At 45.8% G+C, this 18,625-nt stretch overlaps 1 protein-coding gene across 15 annotated transcripts in view; it reads left to right on the top strand.

Moving 5' to 3' along the window:
• Positions 1 to 18,625, top strand: part of TPD52L2 (TPD52 like 2) — a 365,874-nt gene that overhangs the window by 225,509 nt on the left and 121,740 nt on the right. For 7 of the 15 annotated variants that reach the window (XM_069650862.1, XM_069650869.1, XM_069650867.1 and 4 more), the window contains one exon: positions 13,724 to 13,750. The exons of the other annotated variants lie outside the window; for them this stretch is intronic. In XM_069650862.1, the coding sequence (XP_069506963.1) occupies positions 13,724 to 13,750 (27 nt within the window). The remainder of the gene's footprint in view (positions 1 to 13,723; positions 13,751 to 18,625) is intronic. 15 annotated transcript variants of the gene reach the window in all.

Raw genomic sequence — 18,625 nt, 5'->3', positions numbered from 1 at the left:
GTTTTGTTATGGGTAGGCACCTAAACAAAACGACAACCCATGACGATAACATATTTTAAATGTTCACAAGTAACAAACATTGAAGGGGTCGGAATCTGCAGAGGACAAGAGTTATTGGCAGGTAGTTCTGGTCCCAGTCTCAGGTTACATTTGAGTTCCTTTTTAGATCTGGTGACTTTAAAGCAACTCCTATTTGTTTCAAGTGATTTATAAGAAAACACCCGAATCAGGACGGGAAGGGTACCACTAGTGCCATCATGATTAAGAGACTATGTATATTTAAAACCTATAATAAACGCAAGTACACCAACTAGGCATTCATACAGTTCTAGTTGATCGATTCCCATGGTGTATTTTGCCACCTCCTCTCCTGTTCAGTCTAGGAGCCTTCCAGTGATATTCAAAGTAAATATTTGATTGGTAACAGATTTGGGGTATCATGCACCTTGGGGAGCGAGGAGCTAGTGAGTAACATGTTGCTGATTTACTTCCACATGTGATGTAAACTAGAACGTTGTTTCCTTTTTCTAAATGACCCATTATGGTTTACGTTTTTTTGTTATAGGTGTTGCCTAATGCTGCTTTATACACATTCCAACACACCCACATTAACGTCACAAAGATGTTTGTAGGCACCATTTGGGCTGAGTGGTAAAAGCTAGCTCCAAGTAGTTGTTCAGCTAACCAGGTTTGTCTGCACTACCAGCTGGAGTGAAGAAGTCATGTGAATTTCCAGAACTGCTTTGTGCTTTCCAATTGGCCAATGCCTTGATTGGGATTTTGCATGTTAAATTGTTCTGCCTGAAAAAGCTGTCTGTTCAGACACAGTTGTGGGATTCATGTGGAGTACCCACGTCGGTTTGGAACAGGAAGCTAGCAGTTAGGAAAACATAGCCATTAATTGTACATGTTACAGATCCAAGTTATTTGCATTGAAGTAGGCAAAGAGCTTGCCTACCGGACCATCCTGAGACTCACTAAACAATATTTTTACACGCTGGAGGCAACGAGATATAGATCTCTTTGCCACAAAAGAACATGCAAAATGCCTAAATTACACCTAAAGGTTCCTACAGAAAGAATCAAAGGGGAATGCGCTGTGGATGAGTTAGTCAGATATTTGCATACGCTTTTCCTCCCACCCTACTCTTGAACAGAGTAATCTACAAAATGCACCAGGAGCACTGGACAATGATGCAAATGGCTCTAATGTGGGCGCGTCAAACGTGATATTCCACCTTCTCAAAATGCCCATTTTTCCTCTGTGGGGGTCGGAAGAACAAGTCGGACACCTGAAGGACATTTTAGTGGTGTTTAATGAAATTGTTGTTGGGTAAGTTTTTCTACAGGCCAATTGGTATTTGACCCTTCAAGACTATCCCTTGGTTTTAGGGCCCCAACTTCAAATATAGGCCTGTACTACCCAAGGTTGTAGAGTGGCAGAGCAGCCAGGCAGTGATGGTTTCGGCATAGTTGCGCATGCACTCTGCCCACCACGATTCGTTCATGGTCATGCCACCATGTCCTGGACACCTCTTCTCTCTTGGGCAAAGCTTTCCCTGGTGCCATGCTCACCAACCTGTGGGCGTCTCGCTTTGGTGAACCTCACGTGGTCTAAAGCAGCGGGCTTCGCGACCTGTCTCTACTCTACCCCTTCTTGGTGCGATCACAACATGGGGAGTCTCACTCACTCACTCACAAAGGGATATCTACCTTTACATTCTCTGATGGTTTTTCTTCAGCATTGCCTACAGCCACATATAGGATGTTGCATTTTTCTTCCCAGTATGCAGTTCCATACATGCTGATAGTGCTGAATCGGGGAGTTCCTCACAGGAACGGGAGTCCTTGTACCCTAAGGGGGAGTCACTCCCAGTGAAGTCCCACTTGCCCACACCCCTAGGCAGGGTCTTGCGGAGCAGGCTAACCTGCCTGCCTCAAAGGGGATGGCTCCATCTTGGGGGGCGGGGGGAGGATTGAATACCCTTGATAAGTCACTCCACCCATGAACCTAACATATCCTTACATGTTATCACAGAATCTGGGATTAACCCTACATCCACACACAATCAACTTGGCCTCTGAAGTCGTAGTTTGGACACCTTAATCTACCATATAAGTGCATGGAAATATTAAAGGAGGCACGTAAGCCAAACACTAGACACTGCTACTTTAACAAATGGAAAAGATTTGTGGTGTGGTGCAGAAAGTCAAATGTCAACCCAATTGATTACTCACCATCTCGGAGTACTATTTACTACACTTGTTAGCTCCAGAGTTAGTTTTGAATTCATTGAAAGTCCGTTTAGTTGCACCATCTCCATATACAACATTGCAAAGCAGTGTTTCATGGTTGAGAGTCACAGTCGTTAAAGCTTTTGTGTGAACAAATTAAAACTGCTTTACCCTCCCCCCACCCCAATTGCTATCTGTGAGTGGTCAAAAAGAGCCCTTTTATTAAATTATAAAGGTGTGGAAAATGCCTTGCTTTCACTAACCTACCGAGGATTTCCCTGTCTGTGAAACGAAGACTAAAGGAAAACACTCTAATTAATAAAGGGAATCTGTCCATCACACTTTTGCATACCACAAAATCGTGCATTTATCAGATGGCCATTCAAGTTCAACAAAATAGCAGTTATATTAAAACATAAACATTATAATCGTATATCCTTGTAACCGGGGTCGGTAAGGTTCCAAATGAGTTATTTTCAATAACCAAGCTCTGCTCTGCATGCAACACAAAGTTCTTCTCACTCCAAAAGTCTCTCACTTGGACTTTTGGATTGTCTTATGATGAAACACATTTTATCACTCTTCAAAACTATTGTTCAAAGATTCCACAAAAAACAAAAAGACTTTGTCTTCATTCAATATTTCAATATAACCTATTTTCTTTGAAGTACAACTACTTAACTTTTCTTATTAATAACAATATTTTATCAGGATGATTTTACCACAGTTCATGACAGCACAATAGTGGCCGTGCTACTTTCTTTCCACCACAACCTCCCAACAGAATGCAACACTTCTTCCTGGTTCACTAACCTACCAGGTATACCACTAAATCCCTTTCTTGGTACACTCTCCTGCCAGGAAAACACTACTACAAATGCTTTGTGGTGAGGCTAGTGTCACACTTTAGAAAAGTCTTTGACTTTTAGCAACATTGAAATGCACAACTTCTTCTGTAACTATACAATACACATTGATAACGTTTGTTTCCTTGATTTGTTTTGCCACATGCAATGCAGGTTCTGTTCCTCTCCCTCTGTATACTTTCTATAAGGAGGGCTTCTTTCCTGCCACATTTGAATTCCTACTGTCACACCAGTTAACTGATGGTAATGTCTCTTTGTTATAATTGCCCTTCTTTGGCTCGGGAAATGCTGGTTGTTGTCTTGCTCAAATATTGCCTCCTCTTTACTTTGGCAATGCTAGTTACAAATCCTTCTGTAATATTGTCCTCTCTTTACTCTGGTAATGAGGGTTATCTTGCCCCCTTTCTGCTTTAACCCTTCTTTTATTAGTTTTTGCAAGCAGCCAGCGATCGACTACGGTGTGTTTCCCGGGGTCACCTAATGAAGGCTAGCTCGCCCATCTGTCTACGCGTCTGCACGTTCCGCTGCTACTGCAACTTCTGCTTTTTCAGTCATTTCCTGAACTTCTGACCGCTTTGGTTGTCTTCCTGCGTCTTGGCCATTCTGGAAAGGAGCCTGTCTTGCTCCTCGCACACTCTGGTGCTCACCAGCCACCACAGCAGGGCTCAAAACAGGGAGAGCTTCTCTAGCCCACAAGACATCCATTCAAAACACTGCTTCCCGCTGTGCGACCAACGCACTCAGGTTTCCAACTTCAACCTTCTCTGTACTGCAATCCGCTTCAAACACAGCAGCGGTTTCGTCGTCTTTGTTTTTCTGCTCCCACTGCTGCTGGATACTTCTAATGACGACCTGCATCTGAAGGTGCTTTATATAGTCCTGCTCAGGCGTGGGTCATTAGAACCACTAGACTGCACACTGCAGTTCTGCACCTCTGAGCCCCTATTCCTCGTCCCAGTACTTGGAGCATTATGGGACTTGAAGTTCCCAGTGGTCTTGTTCCTTTTTATATCAAAGGCCTCAATTTTACAATAGGCTATCAAAACTCTGGGTTCTTAGGGAAGTTAGAGGGTTTTCCCAATTCTTCTGACTGGAGTCCCCTCTCATGTAATCCTCCCACAGAATGCCACCCCCAGGGTCAGGATCAGGAAATGTTTGCCTTTCCCTGGCCACATGAGGGTCTCGGTCAGGATTTTTGGGATAATCACCTCTGATTCATTGCATATCCCACCCCCAGGTTGGTATTCCGATATTGCCTTGAGCAAACTCATGGGCCCACCTTTTGAGCCAATGCATAAAGCAGATCTCAAAGATCTAATTTACACAGTCACTTTCCTTATAGCTATTACATCCATATGGATATAATGGTTATATCCATCATTGAGCTTCAGGCATTGTCTGTGTCAAAACCCTTTGTCACGAAACATAAAAACAAGGTGGTTTTAGGAACGTACCCTTGCTTCACACCAAAATAAATTTCTAAGTTCATGTCGTTGATTTGCCAGCTTTCTTTCAAACTTCACGAAACTCTGGCGGCGGGTTACTCCACTCGCATTGCCACCAATACAACGTTGTTAGCCAGCTATGCTGATGCCAATGGGCCTAGCTAGAGGAGGGCTTCAAAAAGTCCCTGAGCCACTGTGAGCCCGTCTTCTCTCAACAATCACAGAGGGGCAGGCAAGTTAACCAAAGTATGCTTAAAAATACTTTGGATGCAGCAGAGACGGCCGGAAGGTCTTTGGCTCAAGGTACCCTCCTAAAAAAGCAATCGTGGCTAAAACTCTGGATTCAAGCCAGAGACACAAGCTTCACTTATAAATAAACCAGCGGGAGAGACTAATTTATTTGGAAAGGCAGTGGATGAAGCCCTCGAAACTGCAAAAAAAGGAGCATGACGCCCTTAAGACTCTGGATCAGATCGCCCAGAGACCTTCACAAAGAAGGGGGAGCGGGAATAGACGTTCCTTTCGTGGGCAATGATTCCCTCAAAGTCAATACAGCTCGGGAAATAACTGGTCCTCTCCCCAAGGAACCAGCAGCTACAACACCCCATACCCCACAAGGGGGCAACGACGTGGTAAAGGAAGGGGCTGGAATTGTACCCCTCGAGGCTCCACGGCCTCCGGCCAGAAAATGACCCGCAGTTCCGGGTCCCCTCCCATGCTTCCCTGGTCGGGGGCCAGCTAACATGATTTCTGCGAGCATGGGAGGGAATAACTACAGACCAGTGGGTGCTAAAGACCGTCGCCCACGGGTACTTATCAAATTCTGTCAGACCCCACAGTTCAGACCACCACGAGCAACAAGACGCCCGATGCAGAACATCTGCTCAACCTGCTACAAGAAGTCGACAACCTGCAGGAAAAGGGCACCATAGAGGTCGTACGAGGGTATTCATTCAGTGTACTTCCTTGTACCCAAAAAGGATCTTACCATGCGCCCTGTACTAGAACTGCACCCAGCGAACACATTTGTGAAGTCTCAAATGTTTCGTATGGTCACTCTGCTAGAGGTAATTCCCCTGCTCACACAGGAGGATTACATGGCAACATTGGACATGAAAGAAGCATACTTTCATAATTCAATGTTAACGGCGCACAGAAAAAACCTCAGATACATGATTCAAGACAAACACTATCGGTTCAAAGTACTACCCTTCGCCGTAGCCTCTGCACCAAGGGTATTTACAAAGGTACTGGCAGTGGCAGCAGCACACCTGCGCAGGCAATCCATCCCAGTTTATCCTTACCTCGGCTCATAACAGGGAATTTCTACAAAAACTGTCTGTCAAATACCCAAAAAACTATAGATCTTTTATTCAGTCTAGGATTCTCCATCAACGAGAAGAAATCCAGCCTAGACCCCAGTGAGATCAAACAATCCCTAGGGGCTCTAATTCGAACAAAGGACAGCCTAGTCTTCCCCTCCGAGAGGGTCCTAAACATGCGGTTTCAAATCCCTCAATTTGTAGCCAGTCAGGAGGTGACGGTACGCACGGCTATGCGACTGTTGGGAATGATGGTGGTGTGCATTTATTTGGTTCCTCGCTTGCGCATGCGTCCAATGTAGGAGTGGCTCAACAGCCAGTGGTGTCAGGCCAGCGGACAATGGGACGATCTAGTGGTTGTCTCACCAGCCCTCGTTCTCTCGCTGCGGTGGTGGTTGAGGTAGAACCTCTTGAAAGGGAAATCCTTCACCACCCCCGCAGTGGATGCCACTCTAACTACAGACGCATCCCTCACAGGGTGGGGAGCTCGCCTGCTTCAACAGACGGCGCAGAGAGTTTGGTCGTCAGACATAGCATCCAACCACATAAACCTGTTGGAACTGTTAGCAGTGTTCAAAGCACTGAAAGCTTTTTCAGACACAACTGCAGGGAAAGACGGTCCTGATCCTCACAGACAGCACCACGGCCATGTACTATCTGAACAAGCAAGGGGGCACTCGCTCTCCAGGGCTGTCCACTGACCCAGAACATTTGGAAGTGGGCTCTCGGATACCTGTTTCTGTTGTCTCAACATTTTCCAGGGGAACTCGGTACACAGCAGAGATTTCCCACTACCAATAGAGTATGATTGGCGATTACACGAAGACATTGTCTCCAACGTCTTTGCAGAGTGGGGCTGCCCAGAGATCAACTTGTTCGCAACTCTGGAGAACGCTTAATGCCAAGATTATGTCTCCAGGTACCCACGGAACCGTTCCAAGGGGAACGAATTCTGGATAACCTGGTCAGGGAAATTTGTTAACGCGTTTCCCCCGCCTCAACAAGATAGTGTGCAAGATGCACCAGGAACCAGTCAGAATGATATTGAGGGCTCCCATGTGGGCCCGTCAACCCTGGTTCGCTCATCTGATGGAGATCCCCATCTTCTCCAATGAAACTGCCTTGCCCGTATAACCTGTCGCAAGACAAAGGGACGACATTTCACCCATGCCTGCAAACATTGAACTTAGATGCCTGGCTCCTGAGGTCATAGTTCGGGCACCTGCAACTACCTCAGAGATGTATGGACATACTCAGGGAGGCAAGAAAACCTAACACACAATATTGCTATTCCAGTAAGTGGACAAATGTCATCTGGTGCAACTCGAAGAGCATCAACCCCATTGACTGCTTTCCTACACATCGCTTTGTACCGGACCCATTTACTTGACTCAGGCCTGGTCTTTAACTCTCTAAAAGTTCACTTAGCTGCTCTTTCAGCCTACACTACATCACAACGAAAGGTGTTGTGGTGGATGAAGATACCAGTTATGGGACCTAAACGTGGTGTTGACTAGATTTATGGGGTCTCCTTCCCTTCCGAGCCCATGCAGGAAGCAAGTCTCAAAGATCTTGCCTACAAGACTGGCTTTTGTAATAGCCATTACTTCCATTAGGAGATCGGTGAACTACAAGCGCTCTCAGTTCTAGACCCCTTTGTAACAGTTCACAGAGACAAGGTGGTTCTGCGCACTCACCCTAGGTTTGCGCCTAAATTAATTTCAAAGTTCCATGTGGACCAATCCATAGAACTACCAACGTTCTTTCAAAACCCCTCAAACATGGGAGAAAGAAGCCTGCACACACTGGAAGTACGCAAAGCAGTCATGTTTTACTTGGAAAGAACTCGACCACTAAGGAAAACAAATCAGTTTTTCGTTTCAGTGGCATCAGGTAGAGAGGGAGACTCTGTCTCCAAATCTACTATCTCTAGGTGGATTGTAAAATGCATCAAACACTGTTACAATCTTAAGAGAGAACTGCCCTTCAAGCCTAGAGCGCATTCTACTCGAGACATTTTTCCATAGACAAAAGTTCCATTCTTTCTTCACCGCACAGCCCAAACCGCTGGACTGTTTTGGACTAGGTCCAAAACCCCTTTGGCACAAAGCGTGACTCGCGATCCATGTGTGGTTCGGGGTTAGTCTGTCCAGTAGTGCTCCCTTCTCTAAAACAGCTATCATCTCAGGAAAATTGGCAAGAAACAGGGTGTTTATAAACGAAACGGCTGTCCATCATTTTTCAATACAAGAAATGGCCACGGCTATAGCCGAGGATATCGGAAAATGAAACGCAGGAAATATGCCATTTGCAGATCAAAAAACATGCAAATGCCAAGAGTCTAGAGGTGTGGGGGCAGGGGGTGGCAAGAGAACTCCAAGTGAAATGTGGGAGTTGGAGGAGGGTATAGGGACTTAAGTTTGCAACACAAAGCTTTTCTGTAGCCTCGGCTATAGCAGACATCTCAAAGCAAACTGTGTCACAGGGGGCATTGGGAGAGGGCAGGGGAGGGTGAGAAACAGCTTTTTATCCAGCCTTTTTTCCAATATTCGCGGCTACAAAACTACACATAGCCGTGGCTATCTGTAGTCCATGCACTGGAAATAGGAATCCGGAACTCATATCCATGCAGTAACCTGGACCGACCCTGCTTAGCTTCGAAGCAAAGAAGATGCCAGCCCCTCGGGCCTAATAAATTAGCACAATTTACAAGACCTCTCGACTACTTAGAGCAACATGGCCTGAGTGCTCCGGCCACTTCCTCACTTAGAAGGTAAGCAGGTTTGGCCCTGGTTACAGAATGGATGGGAGACCTGGATGCCTAGTTTTAATATGAACTACAGATAGCCGCAGGTATAATAACCAACAATATTTGTAGTTCATAGCCACAGCAGTTATGTGGGGAAAAAGTGGAAATATATGTAATTATTTAGTCATTTATTGATTTTACAGCTACACTGACGAGGTGAAAAATCACTGGGCATGGCTAGTAACACAATAGGCATACGGGACTCCCATCCATGCAGAAACCAGGACCAACCCTGCTTAGCTTCAACGCAAGGGAGGGGTTGGCCCCCTCGGGCTATGTTGCCTAATAAAGGAGCACAAGTTACAAGAGCACTAAGTGGCCTGAGGGGGCCGGACCCTTCTTCGCTTTGAAGCGAAGGGTCGGTCCCGGTTACTGCACGGGTGGGAGACAGTCCTAGATGCCATGTGTTTTCTTAGTTTTAAATATCTCATAGGACAGACGCATGGCGTCCGCATTATTTTTTTTAAAACCGGGCCACTGTCTGTCCGTGAAAGTATTCATGAGGCCCATATGAAAAGAGCGTCTGCTATTTCTGGCTAAGGAGCTGTGAATACATGGATAATTGTAAATCCAGCTTGCACATGCAAGGCAATGTAGAAAAACCTTTTGTTATGTATATTAGTTATATTATAGGGTGGCGGCAGGTAGCGTAACTTTTCAGAGGACAGATGCAACCCATCGTTTTTTTTTTGTTGTGGTTGGCAAGCTTGCTAAAGTATTTGGCTACCATCATTTTACTCGGGTTGGCATGTTCTCAGTGCAGACGCTTACCCATAAAACCACAAGCGCTTGTTTCATATTGTGATTTTGTTTACTAGGGAATATTTCACGACAGATTGCTGGGTTTAATAGATGAGCACCTTTTATACTTTGCCAGCATATTTATTGTAATATTTCCTCTCTGGTTATTTTTCTAGTGTTCAGTCCAGTGCTATTTTGTCTTGCGTGCTTTCTCCTAAGGGGAAGGTCAAATGAACTACATTTGTATAATATTTCACATGAAGATATGTTCGCTTATTGTGCGTATATTCATGGGTGCCAGCTTTTGATTTTCGCTATGGGGGCAAAGGTACCTGGGCATGTTTTTCTTGCATCAAAAAGAGAGTGGGATCCACCCTGTAAAGCCTGGTGCTCCTCGTTGCTCCATAAAAGGAGCTCAGTTCATTTGTTCTCAAGTAAAGCTTTTGTTTGAAATTATGTTTGCTTCAATTAAATTATTCCTAGTTTGCTTGCTTCAATGATCAGGTGTTCAAAATATACTCATTCGAAAGTATGCTGTAAAAGATTTGTGTTTTAATCACACAATTATCCCCAGAGAATCAACAGATCCTCAGTTAACAGTACAAGCTCTTTGGCCAATGCATTTCGGTGCAAAGCACCTTCGTCGGGGCTACGTTATTTAAAAAAAACAGTAGTTCAAACAAACGTTTCAATCATGTAATAAATTGTAAGTATTTACATACCCCCATTTGAGCGTGTCACAAATGATGCATAGTTGTATGTCGATGAATAGGTCAGAAAAAGACAGAGTACCCTAATTAGAATACTCAAACCCATATTTGCATTGTGTATCATACCTTTTACAAACTTGTAACCCGCGTCATATTTCGTAATTACCTTAGCTATGACTGGCGAGAGTGTGTGTCTCGTGTTTCTTCAATTAAGTATACGGGGTAGGTATCTCTGCGGGAGAAACAGTATGCAATCAGTGTGTTGAGCTTCATGGTGTAGCTGTGTGTGTTTCAATGCCCGTGCAAGTAAAGCCCTTACCTCTAGGCCGTATTCGTTGAACCGTTCTGCTCGCGCGGCAGGCTGCAAATGCAACCGCACACCCCAAGCTTTGTGTTTAAACGTTGCCATGACGACCGAGGCGGCGCCACACATCCAGGATTGGATAGTGCAGGCGCGCCTCCGGTCCCACCCTCCCAAGGGATTGGAGGGGCGGGACATGGTCAACGTCATGACAGCGCTCTGTCTGGAAATAGACACTACGTACCGGGCCAAAGCGCAATGTAGTGATGTGTAACTGCATATTGATAAGGGGGGTCCTGGTAGTCCCTCTGCCAGACATTAGTCCTGGTTACGAGGGACTTACCCAGAGTCTTTAGCTCACTATCTTTCACAGAGAAGAAATATCCCAAACATATCAGTCTTTGTCCTGCCCTGGGGCAGTCCAGCACCGAAATGCTAGGCAATTCTCCTCTGAACAAGAGTACCAACAGCATCCCCAGACACGTGTTTCGGTCTGGTTGGACCTCATCAGTAGGGAGGAGCTGTGCCTCTCTAAGAATAGTGAGCAAGGGGTCCACATCTGGATTCCCGTAGTAACTTAGGGTGAGACCCAAAGTTACATAATTATGCATATTGACAAGGGGGGTCCTGGGAGTCTCTGGGTAAGGCTCTTGTAACCAGGACTCATGTCTGGCAGAGAGTCCCCCAGGACCCCCCTTGTTATCTGCATATTTCAAGTAACTTTGGGTCTCACCCTAAGTTACTAGGGGAATCCAGACGTTTTTCCGTGCTGCTCAAATGCGGTTAGTTGGGGTTGTGCATCACCAATAAACTGTCCTTAAAACAAGGGGCTTGTAGCACGCTGTTTAACCAAAGTGTGTGATCCTTGCCAAATGCAATCTCACTACGCATTGCCTAACAAAATAGGCACCGATTTAAAGTTAAGGTGGCATTAGCTAAATTTCTGGGGTTTTGCTGTGTAGTTCTCACCTTAACGTACATCTCCAGGCTGATGGCTGCGGAAGAAAACAATCTGAAGATATCGATGCTTGAAGGAGCATGGGTACTGTTCATGTAGGGTAGGGATCGTGTGTGGGAACGCTGCTGTCCCTGACCATTTTCAACCTTGAAAGCAAAAGATCCTTTAATACTTTGCACCAACCACTAGATGTCGGCCCTTGCAAACCACAAGCCACAGAAATAAGATTACTGGGTAAGTAATGTTTATTATATTTCTGAAGCTTGTGAATATGCTTAGATTCATAAGCTTTGCAAAAACCACCTGCATTTATTTTTTTCACATGTAAAAACCCAGCCTTTAATTTTACCGATTTACCAGCACCCCTCAAGAGCAGTGGTCACCAAGTGTTTTTATGCAATTTATTCTGTGTTGTACCATAGTAAACTTTGCTCTGTGCTTTCTTTGCCATTTTAGCTTGTGTACATGGCACTTGTATGTGTGGTGTGGGTGCAGTGTGATTGCGGGCCCCCTCTTTGTACTATTTACTATGATGAAGAGTTGTTTATTGTTGAGCCAGATGTATGCATGAGTTGTCCTGTGTATTTTTCCAGCTGGACCTACATGCATATTTATCATGCACGTAGAATGTTGGTGCCTGTGAACACCAGATAGCTCGGGAATGTTTGGTGTTTGTGGGTTAGGAGTAGAATTCTATTAATGTCCGTTGGATCCAAATTGGTGTGCTTGGGGATGGACCTTTAGTGTACTGTTTCTTAATCTGTTTGGAAGTAACTAAAGCCTGTAACGTATGTACAATAGACCTACGCCTTTTAAGCGCAGCGACGCAGCAAATCGTGACAGAAAGGCATATTCAAGACCACTCCGTCTAGAGGACGTTTATTGAATAGAACAGTGGTCATTATATTTCTTTGGTTATGTAATGGTCTGAGATGAAGGTCGAGGATGCACCTTGTTCAACAATCCTAATCGGGCCAGGCACAACTTTCAAGTGCTGTCGATATTAAACAATGACTGTTTCTGTATGGGCACATATTGTCTTAATGCATGCAGCCTCTGTTGCTTGGCTCTATATAAATCACTCTTTCTGTTTTGTCTGCATCACTCGCTAATCTTGAATTGGAGTTTTGACTTGCTCTCTCTAATCTACAGCAGTGCTATGATGGATGTTGCAGAGTCTCTTGTTTTCAGAAAACATGGTTTCCTTGTCATATTTCGTGTTCTGCATGTTGACAGGCTCATGCGGGTTCGAATCTACATCTGGATTTCTTTTTTTGTTGGTACAAGAGCTGCATGTGCTGGGGGCATGGGGGCGCATGGAAGAATTACGAAATGCATTCTCTTTTTGTCTAGTGTTTCTACCTTGCATGCGGCTTGGAGGAAAGCTGCACGTGAATGTGTCTACTCTGCATGTTATTTATGGTCTGCTGGTCACCCCCCCCCCCTGCACTTCAAAGAGGCTGTGCAATGGGATACCCGTGTTTTCTAATTGTCGTTTGAAGCAAGAAGGTACTAATCCTGCATGCTGGGAAAGCTGCAGTGAATAGGTGTGCTGTTTGTTTTTTGTATGCATTCATAGGTCCACTCAGTGCTTTGTCAAGGTTGGCAGTCGCTAGGTTTTTTCGGTGTTTGATCTCATTTCATCAGATGGCATGTCCCGTTTTCTCTTTGTGGAATAACCTGGTGTCAGTTTGGTGTTATGCTTCTATCATGTTTTAGCATACCAGATATTTCCACTGCACATTGGGATTGAATTGGATGTATACGTATTTTTGTTTTCATAATGCAGAGATGCAGGCAAACCAGATGGGTACTCGACTGCTAACACACAATTCTCCTTGTTTAGATGCAAAACAGTGGCTAATGTTATCGTCTTTAAGGTTTTTTTTATGTGGAAAAAGGGAGTTGGTGTGCTTGTGGTCTAGACATTATTCTTTAGACCCCAGTATCCGCATTCTACACATGATATCTGCTGTGGGAGGATATAGAAATGGGCGTTTGGTCGCTGTGGGGATTACTGGAATCATATCATGCTGGATGTGGAAAGGGCTGGGGAGTTTGGCTTGAGTGCTTGCTGCCTAGTCGTGGTAGGGTAGTGCCATACTGCATGGAAAGTCTGGAGGGCCGGTATCTTGTGGTTGATGAATGTGCTGGTGTACTTGAATAGTCATGTGGTGTGCTTGGTGATTAGTCCTGGTGTGCTGGGATTGCACCATGTTGCATGCTCTGGGATAGGCTTGCATAGGGGAAGTGAAGCCTATATTTCTGGATTGCTTCGCCTGAAATCTTTCTCTTTTCCTCTCTTGCTGCTGCCGTTCTGCTTTCGCCTTTTCCAGGGCTCATCCCTTCTCGCACTCCTTTAGGTAAGGCATTGCAGATCTCTCTTCCAAAAGGAGTGACTCATACTTGTTATACAATTTAATCCATACTAACTACCTGTAATCTCGGCAGAGCTGGACTGCTGCCAGAACAATTGTGCTTTATGCCACAGTTTTAATAATAATTTTGCATTCACATGCACAAAACTTTTAACTGCTGCTGTGCTGCACTTGTTTCCTTTTGTAAGAAATCTTCGAATTGAAAGACTGGTAAGGGCCCGATTTTACTCCAAGGAATCACTGTGCAGTGTTCTTGCTGGGGGGAGGGTGTGGGGGGTGACGAGGAGTGAAAATAAAACCCATCTTTCGAATGGAGTGTCCTCCCACGTATTCCTCATCTTGTGATAATTCATTATCTCCAGCTTCGCTGCTTCGAAAAAAACATTTCTCGCAGAGGGAAAAAAAATTCTCGCCAGAGGGCGCTGTGCTCGAGGTCGTGGCGTCGATTGTCCCTCGACGGACTCCGTACTCTGTCGACATCACCAATGGTATAAATAGCTCGAGCCGCGCCCGTTGCTTCAGTTCCGTTTTTCCGATCGCTTCGCTATCGAGAACGGCGCGCTTCTATTTTCTGTGAAGAAAATGTCGTCATCTTCAACTCCTTCGATACCCAAGACGGGGTTCAAGAAGTGTGTAGATTGTGGATCTAAAATGTCGATCACCGATCCCCACCAGATTTGTCTCTGGTGTCTCGGTTCCAGTCACCAAACCGACGACTGCTGGTCCTGTCAATCCATGACCGAGAAAGCTCTTCGTGAGAGGAGAGGTAAACTGTCGGTGGGGAGGGAAGCCTCTAAGAAGGTGTAGGGGAGAAGTGGTCCAAAAGACCCCCCTGGCCTACATCTCCACCCCAGGTGAGAGCCATGGCTCATCGGGCGTCCCCTCCTTACCACCCGGGCCCAGGTGGTGGATGGCTCACCTGCTGAAGACATTGCCCACACGTATTGAATTTAGCTAGGCCTCAGAAACCACTTTGTCTAATAAAGATGGTGTGAGCGTAGCGCACTGTAGCGCGGCCCCCACCCTCGGAGAGTTTCAATCATCCCTGTTGCCGCAGCACCCTGGCAGATCCGCTGTGAGCACGTTCCCACGAACAGGACGGACATGAGCTAGCATAAGATACTAACACTGTAACATTTCACCTTCCGCAGTGTATCACTGCTCCCAGAATGACCCGGTCAGCAAGGCCTGGGTGATGGGAAGATCTGTAGAATGGTCATCCGATGAAAGCAGAAAGGTACCCAAATATGAATGTCAAAAACTACTTTTAACACGTATATCCTTTCCATACAACCACTTTTACTAAAGAAACCTGTAAAATTGTGTAATTATTGTACATGACACCAGCCATGAAGGACCCACACCCCTGCAGGGGTGTGCAAATGATAAAAGCATTCCGGGGGATTATTCTTTATATGTATCATTGAAAACTGTACACCCCGCGGTCCCGCGCCATAACTGAACTAATGCTGCTAGAGTACACAAGAAAACGAATGTAACCATACAGGGGGCACATGTGAAGGGTGTGCGAGAATGTACTCGTCACGTGTGTATGTCTAAGCCCCTTATATGCCACCACCGTCACATACGGTGGCGGGTCATTTTCTATGTACTCCACCAACCTCAGTGCTACCTCACTTACTGCAAATGTATATGCATATAGCTAAATACTGTAATTGTTGAAACATAGTGTACGAATAAGGTGCTCAGACTGGATATAATTGAAACGCCTCTAGCGAAATGAAATGTATGTTTTCAAGTAATTCAAACAAATATTATAAAGTGTTGTAATGATTGTGATGTTTTCGCCTCCAAAAACCGGCAACACGCGAGGAAGATACCTTTGTAAATATGTGCAAGGCCATTTCCCCTCCCACCCTGCGGAAACTGCCAAACATGAGAGCAGAGGCCCGCGCCGCGCTGCCCCACCTCCCCCAACTAGACTGGAGCCGCTTCAAAGATGTGTAGTCCCCTCTGCAGCACCCAAGGCCACGGGCCGCCACCTGCATTATTCACAGCACAGCAGTAAACCTCTGCCTGAACCCACGCTTCCAAAGGCGCCCCCTCGTAAACCCCACAACCCACCAGATCATCTTAGACTTATGGCCCTGTGCAATCAGGACACCCAACACTGGCAACACACAGCTGCACATTTATAACCACATCTAACAAGACAGGGAGGCTTGTACCGTCCGTCCCATGCCCTGAAGCTTAGCCCCTCAACCTATGGCTCCGGTCAACAGGACACTGGTAACCATGCCCTGACTAATGACCATTAGACCCCTCACAAGGTGCATTCCTCCTGTGTTGCATTAACCTGTAGAATAACCTATTGGAAGATTTACTAAAGAAGATAATATTGCAATGACTGAATGACTGCGGTGTGCATGGCCTAGGGCAAATAAGTCAGGAAAAGACATTCATCTCTGACACTGGCCGCGATGGCACAACAACACCGCCCGGATGAACTCTGCCAACCTGCCAGGCCCAGCCCAACCCACGAGGCAGACCAGTGACGTTCTCCAGCCACGGCCAACCACATCGCAGCAGCACCTATAGTTAGTCATCGCCACCCAATCCCATTGAACTTGTGCCCCCTATAGTATGTAGGTTCTTATGACGTTTTTTGTAAATATATACGCCTGTCTTTGCTATTGTCAGACAGAGCGCTCTCGGGGTTTGCAGAGTTCTTTGCATGCCATATTCTGATTGATAAACTCCCATTTAAGCTCACCCGCATTCTGTCTTGGCCTTATTCCCGACTTGGGAGAGTCCTTCATTGTCTCTCATTGCGGGGAGGATCGTGCTGGCTGGGGACGCTTGCCTTCAAAGGCTATGTCAAAAAGACATAAGAAAGCGTCCGATTCGAAGGAATCGGATCGCCATAGGAACTCAAAGAGATCTCGATCTAGGAGTAGATCGAGACACTCTCGTCGTCATCTAAAATTGATCGTCTAAAACAGGAGACATAGATCTCCCTCATCTTCTTCAGAGTCGACCGAAGAAATTTGATGTCCGACTAAATTGGATTCTCCCAGTAAGTGGGAAGAATTCCGCAAAAAGATGATGGAGGTTTTCGAGAACGTGGCCTGACCCCCTCGAAAGACCCTCGAAAAAGCCATACCCCTAAAGTCGCTACCATGGCAAAGACCGGTAGCGTCGAGGAATCTAAAAGAACTCGAGTCGACCTAAATCCGTCGAAGACTCTTAGAGAGTCGAGCACTTCGACGACTTGTTTTTTTTGCATGGCACTGGAGAAGACTTCGACTTAGTCAACGCCCTCGGCGTCGATAATTTCGATTCCAAAAACATCCTCAACGCCAGTATCAAAGTTGTCTTCGAAGTCTTCAAAGATACCTTCGACAATTTCGAAGGATTTATCAATTCCTTCGACGCCGACAGTAGAGGAAGAAGGGAGATTCGCTGCATTGCCCAGATCAGACTTTTTCAAGTCTATGTCAGCAATTTATGAAGAATCTGCTTCAGAAGAGGAAGAAGTTATTCCTTTTGGAGTTTCTTATGGTACAAGACAAGTTCCTGAGGAACTTATTGATCAGGAATCTAGAATGAGAGACCTGAGTGATACTCTACATTCTGCCAGTGGAATTGACAAATCCCCAGAATTAGAGTTTGCCAGACCTGATCCTGCAGAGCATGCAGATGCTGGATGCAGGGGTCTTATGACCAGGGTAATTGAGTATATAATTGAGTATATGGGTTGGGGTAATACAGCACCCATTTTTGAACAAGATGACATGACGGATATAATCATCAAAGGACCTCAGAAAGATCCTGTTCTCCCTTTCCACAAGGCCCTTCAAAGGACTGTGGAGAAAAACTGGGAGAAACCAGAGAGTATTGCTGCTGCAGATAGCACTTTTCCCAAAAAATATAGGCCAGCTGGAACCGATCCTGAATATTTGAATAAACATCCGACTCCAGAGAGTTTAGTCATTCAGGCAGCATCCACTTCAAAACAAACTGCTTATCCAACTATCCCTCCAGATAGAGAGGATAAAAAAGTTGATGCCTGGGCACATAAAGTTTTCACGTCAAGCAGTATGGCACTTAAGTCGTCAAATGTCACCTGTACCCTAGCCAGGTTTACCCATACCCTAGGCGAGGAAAGGGAAGGCTTCCTGAATATAGTCAGACGGGAAGGAGGCAATGGGGGAATGTCTCCAGTCTGGACTGGATACTGCTGATGGTATCAGCAGATCCATGGCTGCAAGCATTGTGCTACGCAGATTTGCGTGGTTGAGGAAGTCTAGGTTTGCACCAGACGTGCAAGCTAGACTCCTCAACATGTCCTTTGATGGCTCGAGGCTCTTTGGCAGAAAGGCTGATGAAAACCTAAAAAAACTTCAGACCTCGAAAGCGGCAGCTAAATCACTTGGCGCCTCTTTGCGCCAGCCTCTAAAACCCTATTCTGGCTCATCTTCCTGGAGGGGTCGTTCTTTTCGATACTACTCCTCTTTTGGTAGAGGAAGAGGACAGGCTTCTCAAAGGGGCAAAAGAAACTTCCCTCGTGGAGCACGAGGAAGAGGTGCAAAATCAGCCTCGGGAGCGGCATCTGTACCCTCAGCCACTCCTGCAGCCGTCTCCAAATCCCTCTGAGACCTTGTTACACAACACCAGTGGGAGGCAGTATCTCTCAACATCTGAAGGAATGGCGGGGCATTACCTCAGATGCTTGGGCACTGGAAACAGTAGCCCAAGGTTACTGTCTTCCTTTCTAAAAAGGCCTCAGAATCATCCACCGGGAGCCAACTCTGCCAAAATTCCGGACCCGCTCCTGTTGCAGGAAATTTTAACCCTGCTAGAGAAAGGTGCCATAGAACTGGTACCTGTAGCGGAGAG

The sequence above is a fragment of the Ambystoma mexicanum genome, chromosome 3p, assembly GCF_040938575.1.
Source record: "Ambystoma mexicanum isolate Mex_15411 chromosome 3p, UKY_AmexF1_1, whole genome shotgun sequence".
NCBI classification, from domain to species: domain Eukaryota; kingdom Metazoa; phylum Chordata; class Amphibia; order Caudata; family Ambystomatidae; genus Ambystoma; species Ambystoma mexicanum.
The sequence above is the reverse complement of the archived record's forward strand: the minus strand, read 5'-3'. Positions and strand labels throughout refer to the sequence as shown.